The sequence below is a fragment of the Tauraco erythrolophus genome, chromosome 4 (assembly GCF_009769465.1).
Source record: "Tauraco erythrolophus isolate bTauEry1 chromosome 4, bTauEry1.pri, whole genome shotgun sequence".
Taxonomy (NCBI): Eukaryota; Metazoa; Chordata; class Aves; order Musophagiformes; family Musophagidae; genus Tauraco; species Tauraco erythrolophus.
The window spans coordinates 69,990,696-70,011,866 of record NC_141468.1 but is presented as its reverse complement, the minus strand read 5'-3'; the positions used below and the strand labels follow the sequence as shown (position 1 = coordinate 70,011,866).

The 21,171-nt window shown below is 42.1% G+C and overlaps 1 protein-coding gene across 1 annotated transcript in view; it reads right to left on the bottom strand.

The window, feature by feature from the left end:
* The window catches only part of TMTC1 (transmembrane O-mannosyltransferase targeting cadherins 1), a 148,563-nt gene that overhangs the window by 116,159 nt on the left and 11,233 nt on the right, over positions 1 to 21,171 (bottom strand). The window contains exons 2-5 of the mRNA XM_086610428.1: positions 19,770 to 19,947; positions 18,003 to 18,076; positions 16,664 to 16,840; positions 14,143 to 14,349 (exon numbers count right to left, since the gene is read on the bottom strand). Of these exons, the coding sequence (XP_086466554.1) occupies positions 14,143 to 14,349; positions 16,664 to 16,840; positions 18,003 to 18,076; positions 19,770 to 19,947 (636 nt within the window). The remainder of the gene's footprint in view (positions 1 to 14,142; positions 14,350 to 16,663; positions 16,841 to 18,002; positions 18,077 to 19,769; positions 19,948 to 21,171) is intronic.

Below are 21,171 nucleotides of genomic sequence, written 5' to 3'. Positions count from 1 at the left end.
ATCAGGGAGAATAGCACATGGCTGCAGCCATCCACCCAAGGATACCTCGCATACTCCATCACATCAGGTCTTTAGAGTCAGGGCTGCTGACAGATGTGCGACACAGCTCAGAGAGAAATTCCGGCCTCATGCAGTAATTCTTAGACGAAGCTCTGTCTCTTGCACCATGCTCCAGCTCAGATTAGGTGATCGTAAGTGGTCCCTCTTGACCTTAAAAATTTACAATGACACTCCTAGGAACGGTAAAAATGTCTTCAAGGAGTTGTAGCTCTGCGCAACCCCGAGAGATCGCAAATGGCATGACAGTTTTGCGTCAACAGCCCGTGTCATTTCCATCCTGTACAAACCGTCTGACGGCCAGGGACAGAGTGGAGCTGGACAGCTGGCATTCAGCTACCAAATTTAGTCGCTAGCTCCTGGGTTGGCAGCAGCTGAAAGAACTGTAAAAAACCTTCAGGTACCTTGATGAAGCCTCTTCCCCACAAAACACCAGCTGCCTGACAGTGACAGGGACTTTGAAAAGAAAGAAAAACGGTCTCATTCGCATCTCCCAGCAGAGAGTTGCTACAGTGTGGTCTTTATAAAAATGGCATCGCAGGAACGACAAGATTCTGTCCTCCCCAAATAACTAAGCAATTTTAAAATAGTTAATCCTGGAAACACTCTCAAAAGATTAGCTGTGGCTCAACAAACTTTAAAGATGATAACTTTTAATTTAATTTAAAGTTGAACATCCTTGTGTAATAATGGCAGAGATGAAGGACTATTAGGGAATAATCTTGTTTACGGATCAGCGAACTCGGAAAATTGCCAAGGCACTGTGAAACATATTCCTTATTCACACCTCATAATTAACTGAGTGCTCTGCAGAGACAGGATGCTGCAACATTAAAGTCATGTTCATTATTAGAAAGCTGCTCATTTGGGCTGGGATGCCACTGAGGGGGTCTCATTCTGTTCTGGCATTTCCAAATTCCAGGGAGAAAGCACCTTCAATCCATCAAAACAGCAGACTCCTGCAGTGTAACGGAGGGCAGAGAAAGCCTTTGGTCTACAACAACAGTGTAGCTTGCGCAGAGTAAAACATCTCCCACCTTCCCTGATGCCATCTGGGAGCGTTTCTCTTTTAAAGGCAATTGAAAGAAGAAAATACAGTTCTCTTAATTAATTCACACTGAAAGGCGCTTCTGATGGAGTCAAGAGGCCAAATCAGATCAAAGTAAATAATGCAACAAATAGTGACATGAAAGCCCCGGGATAGCAGCTATCATGGCTTGCACTGTCTAGGTCTTCATACTTAAAACCAAAATATGCTGAAGCTTTCATCTTGCAGGAAAGGGAAGGGGATGGGGATAGGGGGCTCTCTCTTTTCAGTAAATTTTAAGAGAGAAATTGTCAATTTACTGGCAAAAATAGGAAGAGTTGCACTGAGGTAGATCTGCTTAAGATTTGGGAAATCCTGGATTGAGTCTCTGCTTTATGCCAGATTTTGTTTGTCAATTCAGGCAAATACTGAGAATTTGTGCCCTTTAGTTTAGGCTAACGGAGCATAAACACTTGGACAGAGAGGACACGCACACCCTGGGTCCTGGGTAGCTGAGACAGCAGTTGCAGCTCCTTTGCACTGTAACTACACCGCTGAGGAGAAGAGAAAACTGCTGAAGCCCAGAAAAAGCAGTGAGAAGGACACAGTCTTGTGAGTCGGTGTCTGAGGAAGCCCACAAGCTTTATCCAAGCCAGGTTCCCTGGAGTTATTACTCATCCTCAAATAGCAGTTAAGAAAGGGAGGGGATACCTTAAATCCATACCTAAGTAACTGAGGCCCAGACACAGCAGCTACAGAGTCTGATGGTCTCTTCTCTGGCCCTGAAAGCAGCATGGCCCATCTTAGCCAAGTTCAGGATGCCACTCCAGCCTTTCTCCTGTAACGCGGAACCGGCCAGGCAGTCGCAGGACGCTCTTCAGCCAAAGCCAGAGCACACAATTCAAAACACAGTAATAAAAGACACTCAGATTTTCCACTCAGGTTTTTACTGTACATCTCAATTACCTACACAGACTGCAGTCAGAACAGAAGAATAAATAATATTTTAATAAGAGTGGTGCCATAAATCAGCATGTTTAGCAAGTTTACAACAGAACCGACAAGCAATAATACACTGAATGAAAATCCAAGGTGTCCCTGCACCTGGAGTACTGCATGTTATTCTCAGATCTCCCCTTCCTCTGCCTAGTTTTCAAAAGATCTAATAGAGATCTAAGAGGTACAGGAAAGGGTAATAAGGCTTATCAGACACACGGAATGGCTTTTGCATGAGGAAATATTCAACGGAACAAAGCTCTCCACCCTGGAAAGGGAGTACATATAAAGAGACTATAAAATTATGAAGGGCTTGGGGAAGTGAACCAGAGAAATTACTTTCTACTTCTTATCATACAAAGTCAAAGGGCTCCCAATGAAATTATCAGTTTTCAAGCAAAGGGAAAGATTTCTTTGTATGGTGCGTAATTAAATCACAGAACCCATTGCAATGAGTTGTCCTCAAAGTCAGTGGAGAGGAGGGTTCTAAAAGGGAATTAGGCAACTCCACAGAGGACAGGTCCATAGTGAGTCTTAAAAACAGTGTTCCAGATAAAGCAGCCAGATTCATAGACTCTAAATCACTGACTGGCACACATTCAGCATGCACAGTGAAGAAAGATAACCCTGTACTGGCCCCATTCCCATTCTTTTCTTCTCTGTAAGCATCTAGTGATGACCACAGTCAGATACTAGAGCTAGATGGACCACAGGTTTGATATGGCATTCCCACAATGTTCTTCTATTACATTGAATATACTGACATGAGTTCTGTAGACAAATCCTAATATAAAGTAGAAGGAGTTCTTTTTTTCTTTTCCTGATGAAATATCATGCAAAAATTCCTACATTCATATTTATGCAAAGCACTAGACCAAATGCCTTCCGGGTGGAAAGTTATTCATCACCTCCAAAAGTTTTGTATGGGCAATGAAGGAATTTTGTTTTCCATATCGAGTAATTCCATGATGGAGATATCGTTCGGGATCATAAGCAGGGTCACAACAGTGAATCCACAGTATGTCAGCCAAGATCAGCAAAGGAATGCTGATCTGTAACGGATAGATTAGAAAGACCGGCATTAGCAGCCATTTAGGTCACAGACCAGCTGATGGCTTTCTAAAGATGAAAATTCCTGATGCTTGTAACCAAAAACATTTGTACTCTAAGCAATTCATCTTCTGACATGAACACAAGACATAATTAACACTGAAGAGATGGAGAGAATGAGGGAGAAGAGGGAAAAGAACAATGACAAATGATCTGAACTTACCACAAAACAAACATCTCTGCTTCAAACATTTACAGATAACTCACAGGCACAGCAGTGATACAAGCCGCTGCCATGAGATCAGGCAGAGATTACGATAAATGCAATTAAATCAAGCAATGTCAAAATATTGCAAGAAAACCCAAGGCCATCATTTTATAGCAGCTTTGTCTCTGCAGAAATTCCTAATATGGTCTTGCAAGAATGGCATGTGTAACAGGGTTGTATGATCGGATAAAACTGCATTTGAAGGGAAAGGAAATAAAGGTAATGTTCCCTCTCCCTTCCAGCCCTGACTGACAAACTACTCTTTTTCTGAATTTTATTTTGAACAATCAAGTCCTTGTCTCCATGGAAAACAGAGAAGAGACAGTTTTTCCTTCTAATTTTCTTTTTCTAAAATGAACACCCAGCAGGTTTGTTGGCATCTTTCACTGATTAAAAGGAACCATATTTTATCCCATAGTTTCTGTACCAGTACAACCAAAGTACAACCATAGTTTCAAAGCACAAATTTTATGCTTAATATTTCCTTATTCTACAGCTGATTTGCAAAAACAGAGGATTCATAGGTCACAAAAGGATAGATCTGAGCAGACTTTCAGCCCCCAGCTTGAACAGAAGACCTACGGCAAACATGCTGCCAATCAAAGCTTTAAACAGACAGACAGCAAAAGAATGATACTTCTCTAAGACAATCAAACCTAACTTTAAGAAAGGTTACAAAAAAAAAAAAAAAACCACACCACCACACCAAACACCCAAACCACCACCACAACATATTTCAGTGGAAGATTTTCGTTTAAGCCGCTCCATGATCAGTTGTGGCAGGTAATGAGAATTCGTAAGGCAAAGCAGAGCGTCGCCAGATGCTGCAAGACCTCTCGGACCCGTAAAGCAAATGCTTGATAGTGGCGTTCCAACAGCCCAAGCACAAACCTTGTCTTTCAAGGCTCACTTCGGCCAGTATCTGAATTTCAGCACGGATGTTTCGGAATGTGGAATGCATTTACAAGAGTCCCTTCTGCGCTGCAGCTTCCTGGACATTCGTATTCTGGAAATTGCTTAAAAGAATAGCAACAAAAAAAATCTGCATTTCAAAGATCTGCAGTGGGAGACAAATGTGCGTTCCAGCATTTCCAAGCCAAGTAGAGGATTAAGGTTTCTAATGCACTAGTTGGAAAAGGATATTGGGATAACTGAATTAGAAACGTGAAAGTGGATTTACCAGTCGTCTTCTTTAGATTAAGTTGAAGATTAAGCTTCTAGTCAGGGAAGGATCTCTTCGTCTTAGAAAGCATACAGGGAGGATGGGAGAAGCATTAGACATGCTAACAGATTTTGTCTTTTTAAACCAAATATTAAACCTCAACAGCTACTTCACACACAGACACAAAAATCAAAGTAACACAACTGGAACCACTCACATATTTGTTGTATTTGATGAGATTCCTGTCCTCATGGGTTTGAGCAAAAGATTGCTTGTATCAGCCTGTGAAAACCTAAAGCCATATAATTTAGTCCTGAGAGTCTGTGGTCCTTCACCTAATACATGCTGTGATTACGAGGTTCACAGAGGAGACATGGACCAGCTCGAAAGCATCAGTCATTAATGAGGTAGGTAGTTACAGCTAAATCCTTCACTCCTGAGAACAGTCCTAAAAGTTTCCTCTAGATGTCCAAAAATGTGTCTGGAAGTCAAAGATGTAAGATAGAAACTGTTCAATTAGATTAGCTCCAGGGAAATACCTGCAATAATCTGGGCATCATCTATCTTCGGGTGTTGTGGTTGGGTTGTTTTTTTTTTATTTCCTGGGTGACTGAAATATCACTCTGTGTCAAACTAACCCAGATGTATTGCAAGGAAAATGACCTACTAAGTTTTTTCTGTTTCTCAGCTACTGTTAATTCCTTGACACTGGTTTACAGGGCTTTCAGAGAAAGCAAATGAACAAGGGCATGCTGCTATTTCAAACGCTGGTTTAATGAGACTGCCATGAACTGTGAATAGAAAGGCAGCCCTGTGAAGTAAAGGGAACGAACAGTCTCCCGTGAGTCAGCTCTGGGACACACAGACTGCACCTACAAATTAGGGATTTCCAATTAGCAACACAGGGAATAGAAGAGGTCGACATACAATGAAGTAACTGCAACTGCAGGGCTTAAATGCAACTCCTATTAATGAGAGAAAAAAAAAAAACCTGCTTCCTCTGCACATGAATGAATAAGTGATCAGCATCTTTCACAAGATGGGGAAAAAAAAAAACAACAAAAAACAGCCCTTGACTTTTTCTCCTGATTCTGTTTTGTGCAGTGTGTTTCATTGTCCCACGCATAGTTTTCACTTACGAATTCACAAAAATGGATTTTCATGGACCAAATGAAAAAATAAAGGATCTTTAAAAGATTAAAAAGTCTTTCCCTTAAAAAAAATAAAATAGCTAAAGCATGTTAAGTCCTCATCAGCTAAGAAAAATAACAACAGACTCAGTCTTGCCCCTTTTTTCTGACATTTAACGTACATGAAGCCAAACTACTTAAGTTTATTTGCTGCTTACTGAAATAAACAGAGCCTCTTGATACTGTCACTTATCAATAGCCCAGGGGATATTATTTACTTTCCACTTCCTTCTCGGAAGGATTTAAAAAGAGGGAGAGAGGTATTTTTCTGTACTGCACAACAAAACACACTATCCAGAAGAGCAACCAAAATGATCCAGTGAAGGAAGTCAAATTTAAAACTGAGCCTCTTCTATTCAAACAAGTGCATGTACAAGTGCCTGCTTTCCATACACAAACAAGCCAAGAGTGCAACTGTGGCTCTGCGGCACACCGAGCACCAGAGCAGAGCAGGCTCCTGGCTTTTGTCTGGCTCTCCATGCTCCCTCCTCCTCAAGCCCAGGCAGCAAGCAGAGGGAAAACTCCTGAGTTAGGTACAGGGCGGAGGAGAGCAGGAGAGCTGAACCCCCAAAGCTGGAGAAAAGAGAGCAAAAAGAAACCAAACTTTTCAGCCCATGGGGCAGAAATGCATGCAGAGGGGAAGGGGACATAAGCAAAGAGACAGCAAGTGCTGACAGCTGGAAAACTCCTGAGAGACTGCCTCTTAGCCCGGCAAAGCTCCCACAGCAGGAGACTGAACCTGAAAGACAGGAGAAATGGGAGCACATGGAGGATGCGCCACGCAGTAGAAGGATGTTAAGTGGGGGCCCTTGAATTGGTTAGGCAAGGACTTTGGGGCTAGGAGTATAGGAGGGACCCTGGCAGAGGGAGTTTAATCACAGTAGCTTTTGAGGAAAGCCACAAGATCCAAAAGGCAAAGCCTGAGGAGCAAAGATCGGAAGCAATTAAATGACTAAGGAGAAGCAAGTAAGGGAGGAGATGAGGGCAGGCTGGAGTAGACAAGGCAGGACAACAAACTGAGGAGAGAAGAAGGAAAGGGCTGCCAGAAGCTGCTGCACGTGCCAGGGTCTATTTCTCTCTAAGCGTGGAAGGGAACATCATGTCATTGTGCCTCCTCTGTCAGCAAATATCTACAGGGAAAGTCCTCTGTCTCTCAATACTGACTCTATAATAGAGTACAATCTACTGCTGCCACCAGCTAGTCTGCTTCCCCAAGCAGCAGATGTCGATGAAGCTGATCCAAAGGTTTCAGTCCAACTGTTCACACCCATGTGGCTCCCAACTGCAAAATTTCTGGCTATTCACTTTACTTGTTTTGAAAAGCAAGGAAATTACACATCCAGAAACTATGCCAAAAGTACTTTAAAAGATTACAGACTGAAGCAACAAACTGCGAGGAAATACCAGCACTTGGTAGTTTGTACACAGAGAAATTATCGAGAAGTTGTTAATCTGTCTCAGAGTAGGACTTGAACAACACGAAGTAAATAGGGCATGGGGCCACGCTCTGGACAAGGAAGAAACAAAATATTGAATAGCTGCTCATTAAGTGAGTGCCATCCATTCTGGGCAATGAATAGAGCAGGAATCATGCAGAAAAAAAATGGTATGTGATAGTGTAATTAAAGACTGTCATAATATAAACACACAACAGAGCCAAAATTAAATCAAGCCTTTCTTACCTGGTGAGCACATAATTTTGCAGCCTAATGATGTTTAAACATGTCTTTTTGTGTGTGCGTGCAACATTAGTCATCACCATACCAAAGCGGTGCTGTTTTTAAACAAACTTTAACCAGCGAGCAATGAGTTCAGTTACTTGCATTGAAACAGCACTTGCAGATTTCAAAGACTGAGACACATAATGCCACAAGCATGCCTTAAGACAGACCATCCTTGGCTTATTTGAGGGGAGTCTTAACAACCACACTGCACAAACGGAGGTGGAAAAGAAGCACGTGTTACTGTGCCTCATCTACCAGCACACGCCGTGGGAACAGAGAGATGTAATTATTTTCCCAAGATTACACAAGGGTTCTCGGGAAGATGGTCACAGGCCACAGCGTGGAAATCCTTGGCTGAATCCAAGGCTTTAAGCATAGGCGCACCCACCTCTCATGTGTTTCTAGGCTCTAGCAGAGTCTTCTGGTGGCCTCAGGTACCATTTGAGCACAACAATAACTATTGTCACTGACTGCAGGCACAGGAGAAGATTCAAGTATTATTGCTAGCGAACGTTTCCTAAAAAGACAGGACACGGACACAGCAGTAGCTAGAGGCAATTGCTCAGATTCACAATGGAAAAATGGTTTAAAGAACGGAGTTCAGAGAAGAGTAAACCACGGGCTAAATCCACCTCTGCAATACACCTCCCCAAAGCGGGCCAAACTTCATTCGAAATTTAAGCTTACTAAACAGCAAGAACGACAGAGCCTTAGCAAACCTGCTACAATTTAAAAAAGCTTGCAAGACCATAGAAGCAGCATCCCACAGTTACCAGGATAGGAATGACACTTACCTAATCTCTCATCTTTCTGCACACACTGTGCCTTCCTAGGTCTTGGGACTCAAAGTCCTACTTGTCTTTTAGGGTGAAATTGGGTTGTCCTATTCTCAGTTCAATTTTTCAACATCAGTTCCCAAAAAAAACCTCAGCCTACGACCAGCAACAACTCAGCACTTCCTTTTCTCTCCTTTCACACGGAGGCAATCCAACACCAACCTTTGCAGACTAGGAGCTTGCTCCTTTATTTTCAAAACCTCGTAAGCCCCAGGAGATCACCAGTGAGAGAGGAAGGAAGAGAAAAGCCCATGCTGGCTTCACTGCTTAACACTCCAGGGTACTTGTTTTGCTTTCCTAGGGAAGAAAAATCATTTTGACTGCCAGGCTCTCAGGCCTTTTTTACCACAGGCTGAATCCCAAACCAGGCCACTGTCCTGGAATTTCTCCACTAACGGTATGGTGTTTGCAAAGGCAAGGACCAAGCATCCAGGTTTTCTTTTGTTGTATGTTTGCTCCTGACCAAACCAATGCATCAATAACAGTGACCTTAGCGTTCTCTCAGAGGCGTGCAGTGCTTTTTACTGCTGTGCTTTGTGTATGAACGTAATCACCAACTGACCTTCAGGGTGTGCAACTAACAACGACTTACTAAAGGTTAAGCAAGTTGTACCAAATCTAACAGAAAGCCTTTCCCTCACACTTCTACAACCCAGGCAGTTCCATACTCTGAGCCACACCTTGCTATAAAACTCCCTCTGACAAACTCAAAAAAAGGTGAAGTTTGCCCACATGAAATCCTCTATCTGGGAAACCGGCCACACTATTCTGCCTATGTCAGCTACAAATCTAGGAAGGAGCATTACACTGTGTGGCAAGGGGAAGCATTAGAAACACAACTGAAACTTCTGCTTTTTGAATAGGAATTTCATGTTAAAGCAGAAATGTGCCGTACTGTCAAATTAGTTTAAAATAATAAATAAATCATTGCTACACACGAGTTGGAAATAGAAGCACCCAGTGAGGAAAAGCCAAATCAACACCAAGCAATTGCTACGCAGTTACATGTTATGTGTGCCGACACTTCCCCCCTCCTCTCTCTCTCTCTCCAGTCTTCCTTCATGTTGGAGAACAGCATCTGTTTCAGCTCAAGCACTGACCACGCATGCTGCACGGGGACACAGGGAAGATACGTTATGACCTCAACATACTTTTCCTCATCGTATATCAGCCTTCAGGCCAGTGCAGCCATCCCTGGAATGCACCACGTTCTGCAGAGCGTTTCCATTTTCCTTCCCCTGCTACTGCAAAAGGAAACAACGTTCTGCTGGTTTAGTCATCAGATCACATTTATCCCTTCTATAGCCTTAAGGATTTTATTGAATTTTGGATCAATGGGGTTTTGTGCCTGGATCCCACAGTGCTAACAAGTAGTGAGCTCACTCACTCGCTTTCACACGTACACAGAGATTTAAACTGATGCTGTTCGGCACAGCTCCAAGTACACCTGCTCCTTCTCTCATTCTGTCACTTGGCAAAAAACTACTAAAAAAGAAAAAAAAAAAACAACAAAAAACTAATGCAATGGTTCATGTACACGGAAAATGGCAGTGTTAAACACTCATCTATTGTCCATTCTAAGGGAAGAGTCTCAACCAGCTAAATCACCAAGACCAGATGCAATATAAATCTGTTTCTAGCTCACCAAAGAGAAACAGAGATTTCAGTTTCAAAAGTATGCAAGCTGTTGAGGAGTCTTGTTTTTCAAGAACGCCTGAAGCTTAGACTGTGGGCCTGCCTCATGCTCATTTACAAAGCTCAAAACCATCAGGGTGACTAGCTGGTACGAGAAGAAAGTGGTCACAGGCTGGACAGCATTTAGCAATGCCAAGTGTGAGGCACGTATGACATGGCATGACTACAACTATATGTGGCTTTGGAACTAAAAAAAAAATAAATAAAGCCAAAGAAATATATCTTAGTTTTCAGTGGGTTCAACAAATCAAGGAAAAGAGAATGAGTGACAACAACTACGGACACAGTTTGCGCAAGGGACCGTGACAACTTCTTGTTTTATATGTATGATCTTGTTAAACATATTCATGGCCCTAGCAGAGCATCGCTATGGTGAGCAAGGAGGTGTTGGCACTAATATTGCTTTTTAATAGGACATGAATATGTACACTGCACCATCATAGTGAAAGAATCGAAACTCTGGCCTTATCCCAAACAGCAGCACAAGCCTGACGGGAAAGGTCCTGTCTTCCTTTCTCCATTTGTGTTATATGGGAGGGCACATATGGCCACAAGCCTGTTTCGGATCTTAAGACGCAGGGAGATGGACCAAACTCATAAGAGATGCTAGTTTCCTCATTTCAGTAGTATATGCCATCAACCCCTAAAATTGCAATAAATCACAGTAATAAAACCTACAATTTCATCCAGACTAACTCATTCCTTACTCCTGAAGGCATCCAGGACTGCAACCCACACATTCACCAGATAGCTGAGGATAAGAGCAAGTGACAATAAAGAACAGAAATCTCTCTGCACCAAGAATTACATAACTAGCTCCAGTTACTGCTAATTAGACTGATCCCCTTAACTCCTCCATTACATTTTTCAGCTAGCTCTCGTAGCAAGACACATGATAAATTGTTATTAAATAGAAACCTAATTGATCACATTACATGTACTTAAAAGTACAGATTAAGCAGTGCGCTACTATTTTATTCTAATGAAGACTTTACAGCTAGCAACCTGGTGCACTAGATAAGTTATCTGAAGCTACTTCACTGTGCCAAATCTGCCCTCTGACTTCAGAGTTTTTGAAATATTTAAAATCTTTTCCCTTCCCTTTTGCCATGGAAGAGATCTACATGAGTCAGAGAAACATTGATTACAGAGGAGAAATTGTATCATTAGTTTTGTATATCTGACAGCAACTTCCAATTTTTTTTCCTTTTATCTTTTTTTTCAGCTATAACAAGGATTTACTTTTTTAGAAAAAAATAAAAAAGATGGACTATATTTTAGTAGAGCAATTGCCTTGAGTGCTTCCTACTTCATACCATATAATATGCCAATAGCACTAGAGAAAGACTGTGTACAGGAAGTATTTCAACTATTTAATCTATGAGAAAAGTCAGCAAACGGAAGTAAGTGGAAGACTGCAGTCATACTCTCAGGTAGTAGTCCACAGGCCTTCAGGTGATGTGGACCTCATTTTGAGAATCAGTGAGCTGCAATACATTTAATCTTGCCATTCCATACTACTGCAAGCATGCTCCATGTGGTTGAGAATCGAGATCTCTTGAAATCACAAATGCTGTAGCAGCACGTTCATTCTTTATAGTGACAGGCAAACTTTGACATTAGACAAGCAAGGCACTGGTCAAATTGTCCAGGCTCTAATAAGGCTGTCATTCCATGCAACAAGAAATTATTGGGCCTTATCCTGCCTGCAGAGGTAACAGGAGCTCAGAGCAAGGGAAAAACCAGCAAAGAAGGTTGCCAACAACATTTTAGAGAAGTTTCTTGCAAAGCAACATCGATTAACCCATCCCAGGCTTTCCTCCAAGGCTCTCAGGCAAAACTTTCGCATAGATGTGTGGCAGCAGGCTTCCCTCTCAGCCACTGGGACCAAGCCAGCTCTACTTCAGGCATGCCACAGCGAGCCATCACACAACAGGTCGTTGCAAGTGTGTTGCACACAGTCCCTCACTTGAAAGAGAACCTGAGCGGCTAACACCGTGAGAGCCCCTTTTTAAAAAGAAAGCAGCTAAGTACATGCAGAGCTTGATTTGCCATGTGCAGAAATCCGTTACAACACTTGAAGAGGCAGCTGCTGAAAAGCAAATGCCAGTTGGCAGCATAGACGAATTCCCTCTGAAGCCATCCCACGTGCATGGCCTCTCCAACACAACTCCTGCAGCCTCTCCTGAAGAGGCTGGAAAACCAGAGGCTTTCCCCTCAGTGTAAGGAAGGGACGATCCCAAAAGCAGTGGCAGAAGGAGGGCGTCTGGAAAAAGTGAAAAGCAAAAGTAGCAGTGAAAGGAGCAGGAGGAAAGAAGGAAGCAAGGAACAAGAAGATGGAGGAAGACAGGAGATATTTTTGATATTGATACCCTTCACCATAGTATCCATCAGAGAAAACAGAAACAAACACAAATATCAAAAAGCAAAAGCCTTGAAAAAAACGTGGAGAGAGCAAAGGCCGGGAATAGCAGCTGTATCAGCATCTGTGCTTAGGTTACTCTTCCCCACCAGGTCCTAAAGTTTAGAGGCAAGGTGTTAAAGAAGGCATTTGGAGAGCCCATTCTGGCCTGGCATATCAGAAGGAACTGGAGTCACCCACACTTTCTAACTGAGGATACAGCAGAAGAAATAAACTCAAAAGACAAACAAACAATCAATTTTAGAAGCTAGTCCCAATAGTCAGAAGAGTCTCAATGCTGGAGCAGCTGGCACTTACCCACTCTGAAAAGCCTTGACTTCCTCACCATTTTTGTGTGACAGGTTCCCGCACGGAGAGAACACATGACCAAACCCATCCCCTTCCTTGCTAAAAGCAAAACCAAAAACCTAATCATCCCAAGTCAGACCAATCAGATAAAACACCTGCAGAGCAGAAGCTCTGGAGTGGGTTGAACCATTTAAACTACAGGCAGAGGAAACAGACTGAGATCTGAGAAGTTACAGATCTCATGTAACACTTATATGACATCAATACTGATGTAGCAAGAAGATTATTTAAAAACAAAAACAAAACCAAACAGCTCCTACTGAAGTGAATAATGAGGGGTGTTATGTGGGAATAAAACACTCCCTTTCCCAGGTTTCAGGAGTGCTGCATGGGTCCCGTTCAGGTGCCAACCATTAAATGATCAGAGAACTGCAGCAAGCAATTCCTGACCTGTTTAAGGAACAAAACGCTTTCTCCAAATAATAGGTAACGCAGAGCATTATTACAGGTCTTCAAATTAAATCATACTGTGAGTGTTTTGTAGTTAAAACCAAAAGTCAACAACAAAGGACAAGCTGGGCAAGGGCTACCAGGCAGACTGTACAAAAGTCAAGGTTAAAACAAAAAAAATCACCACACTCTGGCACAGATCCACGGGGTGGCTGCTGAGTCAGACCCCCTTAACGGCTCATACTAACTCAGTACTGTTCCACAGGAATAAGGGCACCAAGCGCTGGTGCCATGCCCTGAGTTACAGGAGTGCCCTTCCTTCCCCAGTGAGGTGCACACTGAACATGCTGAGAACTGCTGGACACAATCAATGAAAATCCTTCTGCTACTGCCTGAGCCCGGCTCTCACCTTTACAGGCACATTCTTAACCATAAAGCAAAAGTGGGCACCACCTCTGCTTTCAGATATATACATAAATATGCATACACACACACACACATATATATACACACACACCCATGTGCAGCAATTATACCTATAGACATGTGTATATATAGATATCCAGCAATATCACATCGTGCCCTACTCATACTGCATTCACTTCACTCCAGGCATTATTGTGTACATGCATGTGCTTCCCCTCTTCATGTTCAAACCAGCACTACAGTTTAGGCTTTCTCCATGGAGAAGCTGAGGAGAGCATTGCCTACCAATATCATAATAGGATAGAAAGTTTCAGGACAAGGACAGTCCTCGGATATTCTTTTCTTCCCTAGCAGAAGAAATGCACTTTTGTAACTCCTCTTTTTATCCTCGACCTTCCTTCCACCTTCTCCTCTCTTCCCTCCCCAGTAGCGTTACACATTAGAGCACATTTCAGGACAAAAATGGCTAAAATACAATGAATGACTTGACATTGTAAGATAGCATCAGCTGCAAACCAAACCACAACAGAGCAGCAGGTAGCCAGCAGTACCTCTGAATGGCCCACATGGCTTTGCTGGGCACAGAAAGGCCACTGCTCTGCTGCTCCTCGGGTGACGATGGGTGGCAGGAGCTCCAGGTGCCCCGGTGAGCAAAGCGATGTTTCCCATTCTCCCGGCCGGCTGGAGGGACCTGCAGGGAGGCAGAGGGAGATGCCGCGAGCTGCCGGGCAGGTCTCTGGTGGATGCCTCCATTTCTCCTGATTACACATGCAGAGAAAAAGGAAAAAAGAGGGGAAAGGAGAAGAAAAGGACTTTAAGATTTTTATTTTCGACATTACTTATCAAAAGGTTGAACATTATGAAAACAGGACAACATGGTATCTAACTACAATAGATGACGTTTTATTTAATACAAAATACAGTCTTTGTGTGCTGGGAGGACAGGATTTATTGGTTCCTAACAAGATCTAGAGGAAGAGATCCAGCAGCAACAGAAGATAAGCACTCCGTATCAAGCTGTTGTCCGGATGGAAAACACAGCGAGGAAGAATATGGTGCCATTCCTAATTTTTTGCTGCAGAAAATAATTGGTATTCTGCCTCATTTGAACAGAAATAAATCTGTACAGGTTGGAGGAAGGAGCAGAAGGAGATGAATTTTAGCAGCATGTAGAAGGCTGCTGGTTTTCTGCTATCTCCTAAAGAAGTCAAATACAGTCATAAAATTCTGAGCGCCACAGGCAGACAGAAAAGCGCACAATATATGCAACCAGAGCAAGTATGAAAATGTAGCACATCTGGACTACAGAGCTTCATTCCTGCAAGCTAAATAACTGCCACATCTGGGCAACTGGATGCCACTGAAACAAAGAAATAACCTGAAGCAGCCACTGGAATGTGAACCTATGGTAAGGGGGAGATTGAGGGGAGAGAGGAGGAGAAAGGCAGATTTTCCCCCAATTAATTAACATTTGTGCTACCTTTAGCCAGGCAGCCCCTGGAACGCGTCTGGCAGACTGAAAATGCAAGTGTTAACAGGCATGCTTGGCTGTCAGTCCTCAGTGAACTCCTCCCTGGCTACTTGCCCACCAGTTACACCACTATGAATTACTTATACAGACAAAACAGAAGAAATTCTCTGCCAATCCATCGTACCTTCCCTCTGATCGTTATTGCTGCCAGAGGGACCCAAGGGAGGGCAAGCAGGGTCTGAAACGTGGTCTACCTCCAATGAGTAGCTAGAGTAAGGGATGAAACGGGAGGGAAGCCATGATGCTCCTTAAAAAGGGGAGTCCCTCTCCTCCTCCCTGCATTTGCTGCTCTCACATCGTGCCAGCTCTGGCACTTCCCAAACCCTTCTGGGAGCAGATTTAATTCACTTCTGCAGAAACATGAATTCAGTGTCCTTTTTTATACCTTGGATACACTAGCTCACGCAGGGGTGTGACAGGCTCCAGAGCCTGTGGGGCAGCACTGGTGGGAACAGGGGAAGCGACAGGAAGCGCTCTCTACAATTACCTGAAAGGAAGTTGTAGGGAGATGGGGGTCGGTCTCTTCTCCCACGTTATGAATGACAGGGCGAGAGGGAACGGCCTCACGTTGCGCCAGGGGAAATTTAGGTTAGATATCAGGAAGAATTTCTTTACAGAGAGGGTTTTGAAGTATTGGAACAGGCTGCCCAGGGAGGTGGTGGAGTCCCCATCCCTGGAGGTGTTTAAAAACCCTGTGGATTTGGTGTTGAGCAATATGATTTAGGGACCCTGACAGTGCAGGGTGAATGGTTGGACTTGATGATGTTGAAGGTCTCTTCCAACCAGACGATTCTATGATTCTATGACAGCAGGAGCAAGACCTCACATTCTCAGTGGCAGTAAGCTCTTATGTTCACTCACATGTCGATAGTGATGTCACCTGCACCAGGTATGGTTTGGGAGAGAAGTGGATAAAAAGCAGCTTCTATCAAACAAAAGACTTTTGATTTTTAATGGACATACAGAATAGTATAGTTATCTGTGACACTAAGTGGGTAAGGGATACAAACTTCAGAGTATTTGATTTTTCTCCAGTGACTGCTCAGAGCTGCTAATTATTCCAATCATTCCAGAACTGGCTGGATATTTTCCCTCTTTTTCCATTCTGTAAGGAGAGAAAGGATCAAACATGATTTTACTACTGACCATCATATGGCATTTCTACAACTATGCCGTTGTGACTGAATAATCAAGCAGATGCTGCGAGTGGAAGGAGTTAAGCCAGGGAAATTTTAAGATGCTTTGGTCAGAAGTCCCACGGAAAAAATAAATGTTAGTCTCACCAGAGTGAATTGAGCCTTTTTGAGATCAGTTCTTCACATCTCGTCTATTTACCCAGCAAAAGTTATTAGGCAGCAATACAGTAACAAAAGAAAAAAAAATACAGAATGAAACCTTGGCACCTTCCAGATTTGTCAAATGTGTGCCATCTAATTCAGCGGGGCAAGTCCACCTTCCACAGTGCCATATATAATAATATATATTTTGCACACACAGGTGGCAACACTTGAAAAGCACAGCAAGCATAGCAAGTTACTTACAATTTGAGTCCATTGCAGGAGAGGGAAAAGAAGTCATAAACCAAGCACACACCAAACACAGTGACTCCAGTTTCTTTCACCAGCATTGCACACGTCCCAAGGAACAAACTAAGCAGCAAAAAGAACGGGGAGGCAGTGGGAGGGAAATGTTCCCCAACATAAAGCTGATCCACACTCCTGAAAAAAGAGATTTGACATATACATATTAACTTGTGTTATTTTCGTGTTTAGTACATTCACACAAATATTGAGACACTTTTCCTTAATTTCTTAAGATCCTGGCAATAAGCGACATGAACAATCTACACTGTTTTGCTGATAACTGAGGAAAGGTTTAGACACAGGACAGGAAGGGAAAACACAAATATTGAGAAGTGCACCAAGAATCTGAGCAGAGGAGGAGAAAAGCCAAGTGGACTTGAAACAGTCAGAGGAAGGCAGAGTAACTACAAAGACAGAAAGGGCAGAGAAACACCTGCTTTCCGTCATTTAGAACACACATGCTTATTTTTCCTTATGTGACAAAATGTCGTCATGCAAGCAAAAATTCCTCCATCCCACCCACATTTCCCCGGGTCAAAAACGTGTCATAATCATTAATAAACTGGGCAGTTAGCCCATATCAGAGGGAAGAAAGTAAGAAAGAACCAAAATCAAGAAATTCGATTCCTGCAGGGTCACTACCAGTTTTAGCCCTTTGAAACCTCCCAGTGAAAACAGTGTTGCAGACTTACAGCAAACATCCCAAAAGGGACATAAGCAATTTTTCCACACGGCCGTGACGACATGGTGCTATTCCTAAATAAAATAACAATGCAAAAGGGGCAGAAACCCCATCCGAGTAAAGCTATTTCTTATCTATACTTGTTCAGTTGCAGTTTTAGGACACAGACCAGCAAACGGTGCCAAGTTTTCATCTGAAAAGGATGACTAACAGTCTAGACACAATCCTTAACTCTCCCAGACCGGGTATTTTGGAGTCCCACAGTTACAACACGTATTTCAAAGGCAGGCATGTGTCCGTTCTTCACTCTACATACAACTGGCCTTCTGTTGAAAACATTTATTCATAATTTTTAGCTCTACAAGCCCTTCTCTGGTGTATGGTCAGCTGCAATGTCAATGGAAGTGAGGATCTCCAACGTTCTCTTCTCTTTCTATGTTTATTTGTTCTCATAAGTGTTACTTATTTGGCATTGTGGCTGAAAGCTGAGGCCAGGGCACTTACACCGGGGAAGTACCTCTGCCAGCAACCGAAAACTGACAGGTTTCCCCTCTGCCTCCCCCTCAGACTAGAGCATCTCATCATAGTATCACAACCAACAGCAAGGATCCATACCTATTATAGGAGAGAAAAGCCAACAGAAAGAGTAGGCAGGCTAGGACATCCGCTCTGCCTACTATACCTGTTACCTAAAAGGAAGAGAGACACACAGGTGTAAAAGACATATATAAAAAGGCGTGTGCATTCAGGGACTGTTTCAGTGATCCCGGATAACTGCTACTCTTTTAAGCTTTTTCTCTTTCAGTGTTATCCTCCCTCAATATACTGAAATGTTACTTGGTTAGTGTAGGATATGCTCGGCTTTGTCAGCTGCATTTCTCTCTTGGCAAAACAAATGAGTAAGCCAACAGTTAAGTCATTCTTTACTTTCTTATTAAAATATTAATAAAGTTGCAAAGAGAAATGCCGATTTTAGGGATCTGTTTTAATTTTATATAATAAGGCTCAAATGAGGAATGCATCCAACTCCCAGAATTGAGATTTGTTAAAGAAAAATATTAACAAAAGAGCAACTCTTTGGAGAAGACTTATTGTATAGAAATGAGTTAATAATTAATATTTGAATAAACTTTATCACCAAAAAGTGGTAAGAGCGGTATGTAATTTATTCTCTTTCTGAATAATCTGGGTTTATGAGTTTTTTCTACATATTAATTAACCAAATCTTTTTATAAGAAAAGAAATACTGAAGAATGTATACACACTCTTTTTACAAACTATTTCAATATTCCGTTTCACAAAGATCTAAAAATTGCCCATAAAGCAAATAAAAAGCCCTTTGAAATTTCGCCCCTTTTGAGATTACATAATTAAGCTATATTCAGCGCTCTGGCATTTATTTTAACCTTTTCAAGTTCTGACCTAGACAAAAATAAATTCAAAGAGTGCCTCCTCTAAAACCTCCCTTATAATATAAAGCTGTATTATCAAAAGGAGCCTAGCTGATTAGTTCACACAAGACAGCACAGGGAGTAACTGTAAAGCTCACGGCTTTTTGTTATTAAGGTAATCTCTCCTCAAAAGTTCTCAGCCACAGAAGCAGTTTCCCTCACTCGTTTACAAAGGCTCCTAATAAGAGCACGTGATGTCAACGGTATCTCCGTTAACGAGTGTGTTTCTTTTTTTTAAGTATGGAGAGCTAGACATTGCACTTTCTTCTCAAAGACAGCAAGACTCATTTTATCTACAGAAATACCTCCTCACACTAACAGACTATGTCTTTAAATGTTTCCTTTCCATGAACAGAAAAATGCCCGATCTGAGCTCTTGCTCTGTAAACTTACCATGACGTTCATTAAGCTAACGAGTTTTTTCTGAAGATGATACTCCTAGCTTTTAATTGAAATCACTATAAATTAACCCATGGGTCATATCACTTCTAACTGATCTCCTCCGGAAGACACACTAATGCTCCCTTCACTTTTTCTCCCTTAAATTGATGACTATAGGAGACTACTGAAGGCACACAACAATGTCCCAGCAGGAGAGCATGGCCTCGCAGAGGTCTTTGATTTCAGAAGACTCAACATTTTCGGCAGCTGAATGACTGCCCGTTTACTCCCAGCATCACTGATTAGGACCGTCAATTAGAATTTAGTGCTGGAGCAGAAAGATGGCAAGTAAGAACCCACTTTTTTCTTAATTACTCCTGCAAATTATTTTAACTATATTATATTCTCACCTTTGCTCCCCCAGAGCAAAAAAATCACAAGTACCATATTCCATAAGACTCAGAGGTTTCTTTAAAAAAGAAAAAAATCAAAGCATGCATTTATTTTTAGCTTCTGTGTCACTGTTTTTTTTTGTGTGTCACATACTTACAGCCTCAGTGTGAATGGGATGCACAGCAAAGAACAGCGCCGTGACAAAAGCAAGTCGACAGTCCTTGAACACAGCTTTGTCACAAGTGTACATCAGCACAAGAGTCACTAGACAGTGTAAAATTACATTCACTGCATGGAAATAGAAGGGGTTCATACCAGCCAGTAATATGTTTAACCTGTAAGGAAACAAAACCGAACCATTACTAGACTGGAGAGGTCTTGTAATAGCAGGACATTTTTCAAATACGCTAAATTATGCTTCTTGCCTGATTTGGAGTCTTCTAATGTAAATACTATTAAATTAAGTAGTGAGAATCACTTTGAACTTCTGGTTTATCTGATTAAAGAGAAACCACTTCCCCAGCTTTTAAAATACAGAGTTGAATTTGGCAGCCTTCTTGACAGAGAGACGGGAGGAGCTTGTGCCCTCCCAGTACAGTTTACTGGAGTGAGGCGATGTCTGTGCTTCCTTAGCAGCAAATAACACTGTTCAACATCAGACACATGGCACTTGTCCCGCTTCCCTGTTGGCACCTTCTGCGGCTGTCTCAGCCACGTGGCAGCTTTACAACATAGGTAGTTATTTTCTACTACGGAATAGATGCTTTTGCTTGGCAACAGCCAAGGCAAGGACTCGGTAAGGCGCTGGAGCATCTACTTGGCGTTACAGGCACATTTACTCCTGTTTAACTTCCAAAGTACTTTCACGTACTGAAGGTTAAGCATTTATTTAAATGCCTTGCTGACATCAGGATTACACTAAGAAGCTGGTCTAACAGTTAGCATCATTTTTCTAAGGACATTGATACTAAAGATAAGTTAGCTAACATCACCCTAGACTCAATGAGACAATTAAGGTTCATCATTTGTGTCGATCAAAAAAAATATAAAATATAATAAGTCGTGATGACATTTCTTTTACAGCGTGTATTAACACATTTTTCTGGTCACTGTTTTTTACAGCCAGCTTGCTTAACAGCTGCTGACAGGCTTTGCCTTACATGCAGTGGAAGATAATTCAATTCTCTTTAGAATTAACTGCATCTGTACATGAGGACAAATACACATATACACATGGTGTCTCTATCCCGGGAAGATTCCATGTATGAACAAGGAATTAGGAAGTACTAATGTTAAAAGGGCATTTAAAAAAAACAATAGACAAGACAGCCAGCAAAAAAAAAAAAAAAAGACTTAATCTAAATATTTTGCTTGTAGTTGTAAACATGCTAAAGAGACAATAATCCTTCCTGTTGTTACTAACAGACTCCAGGTCTCCCACGACATACATGATGCGACAGCAAAGCCACTGAGTTGTTGCTACTCTGCAAGCACCATATTTTTTTTTTGTAAGAGAGGTGTGGTGTGGCTGTGAGGGCCAGACAACATATGCTTTTTAT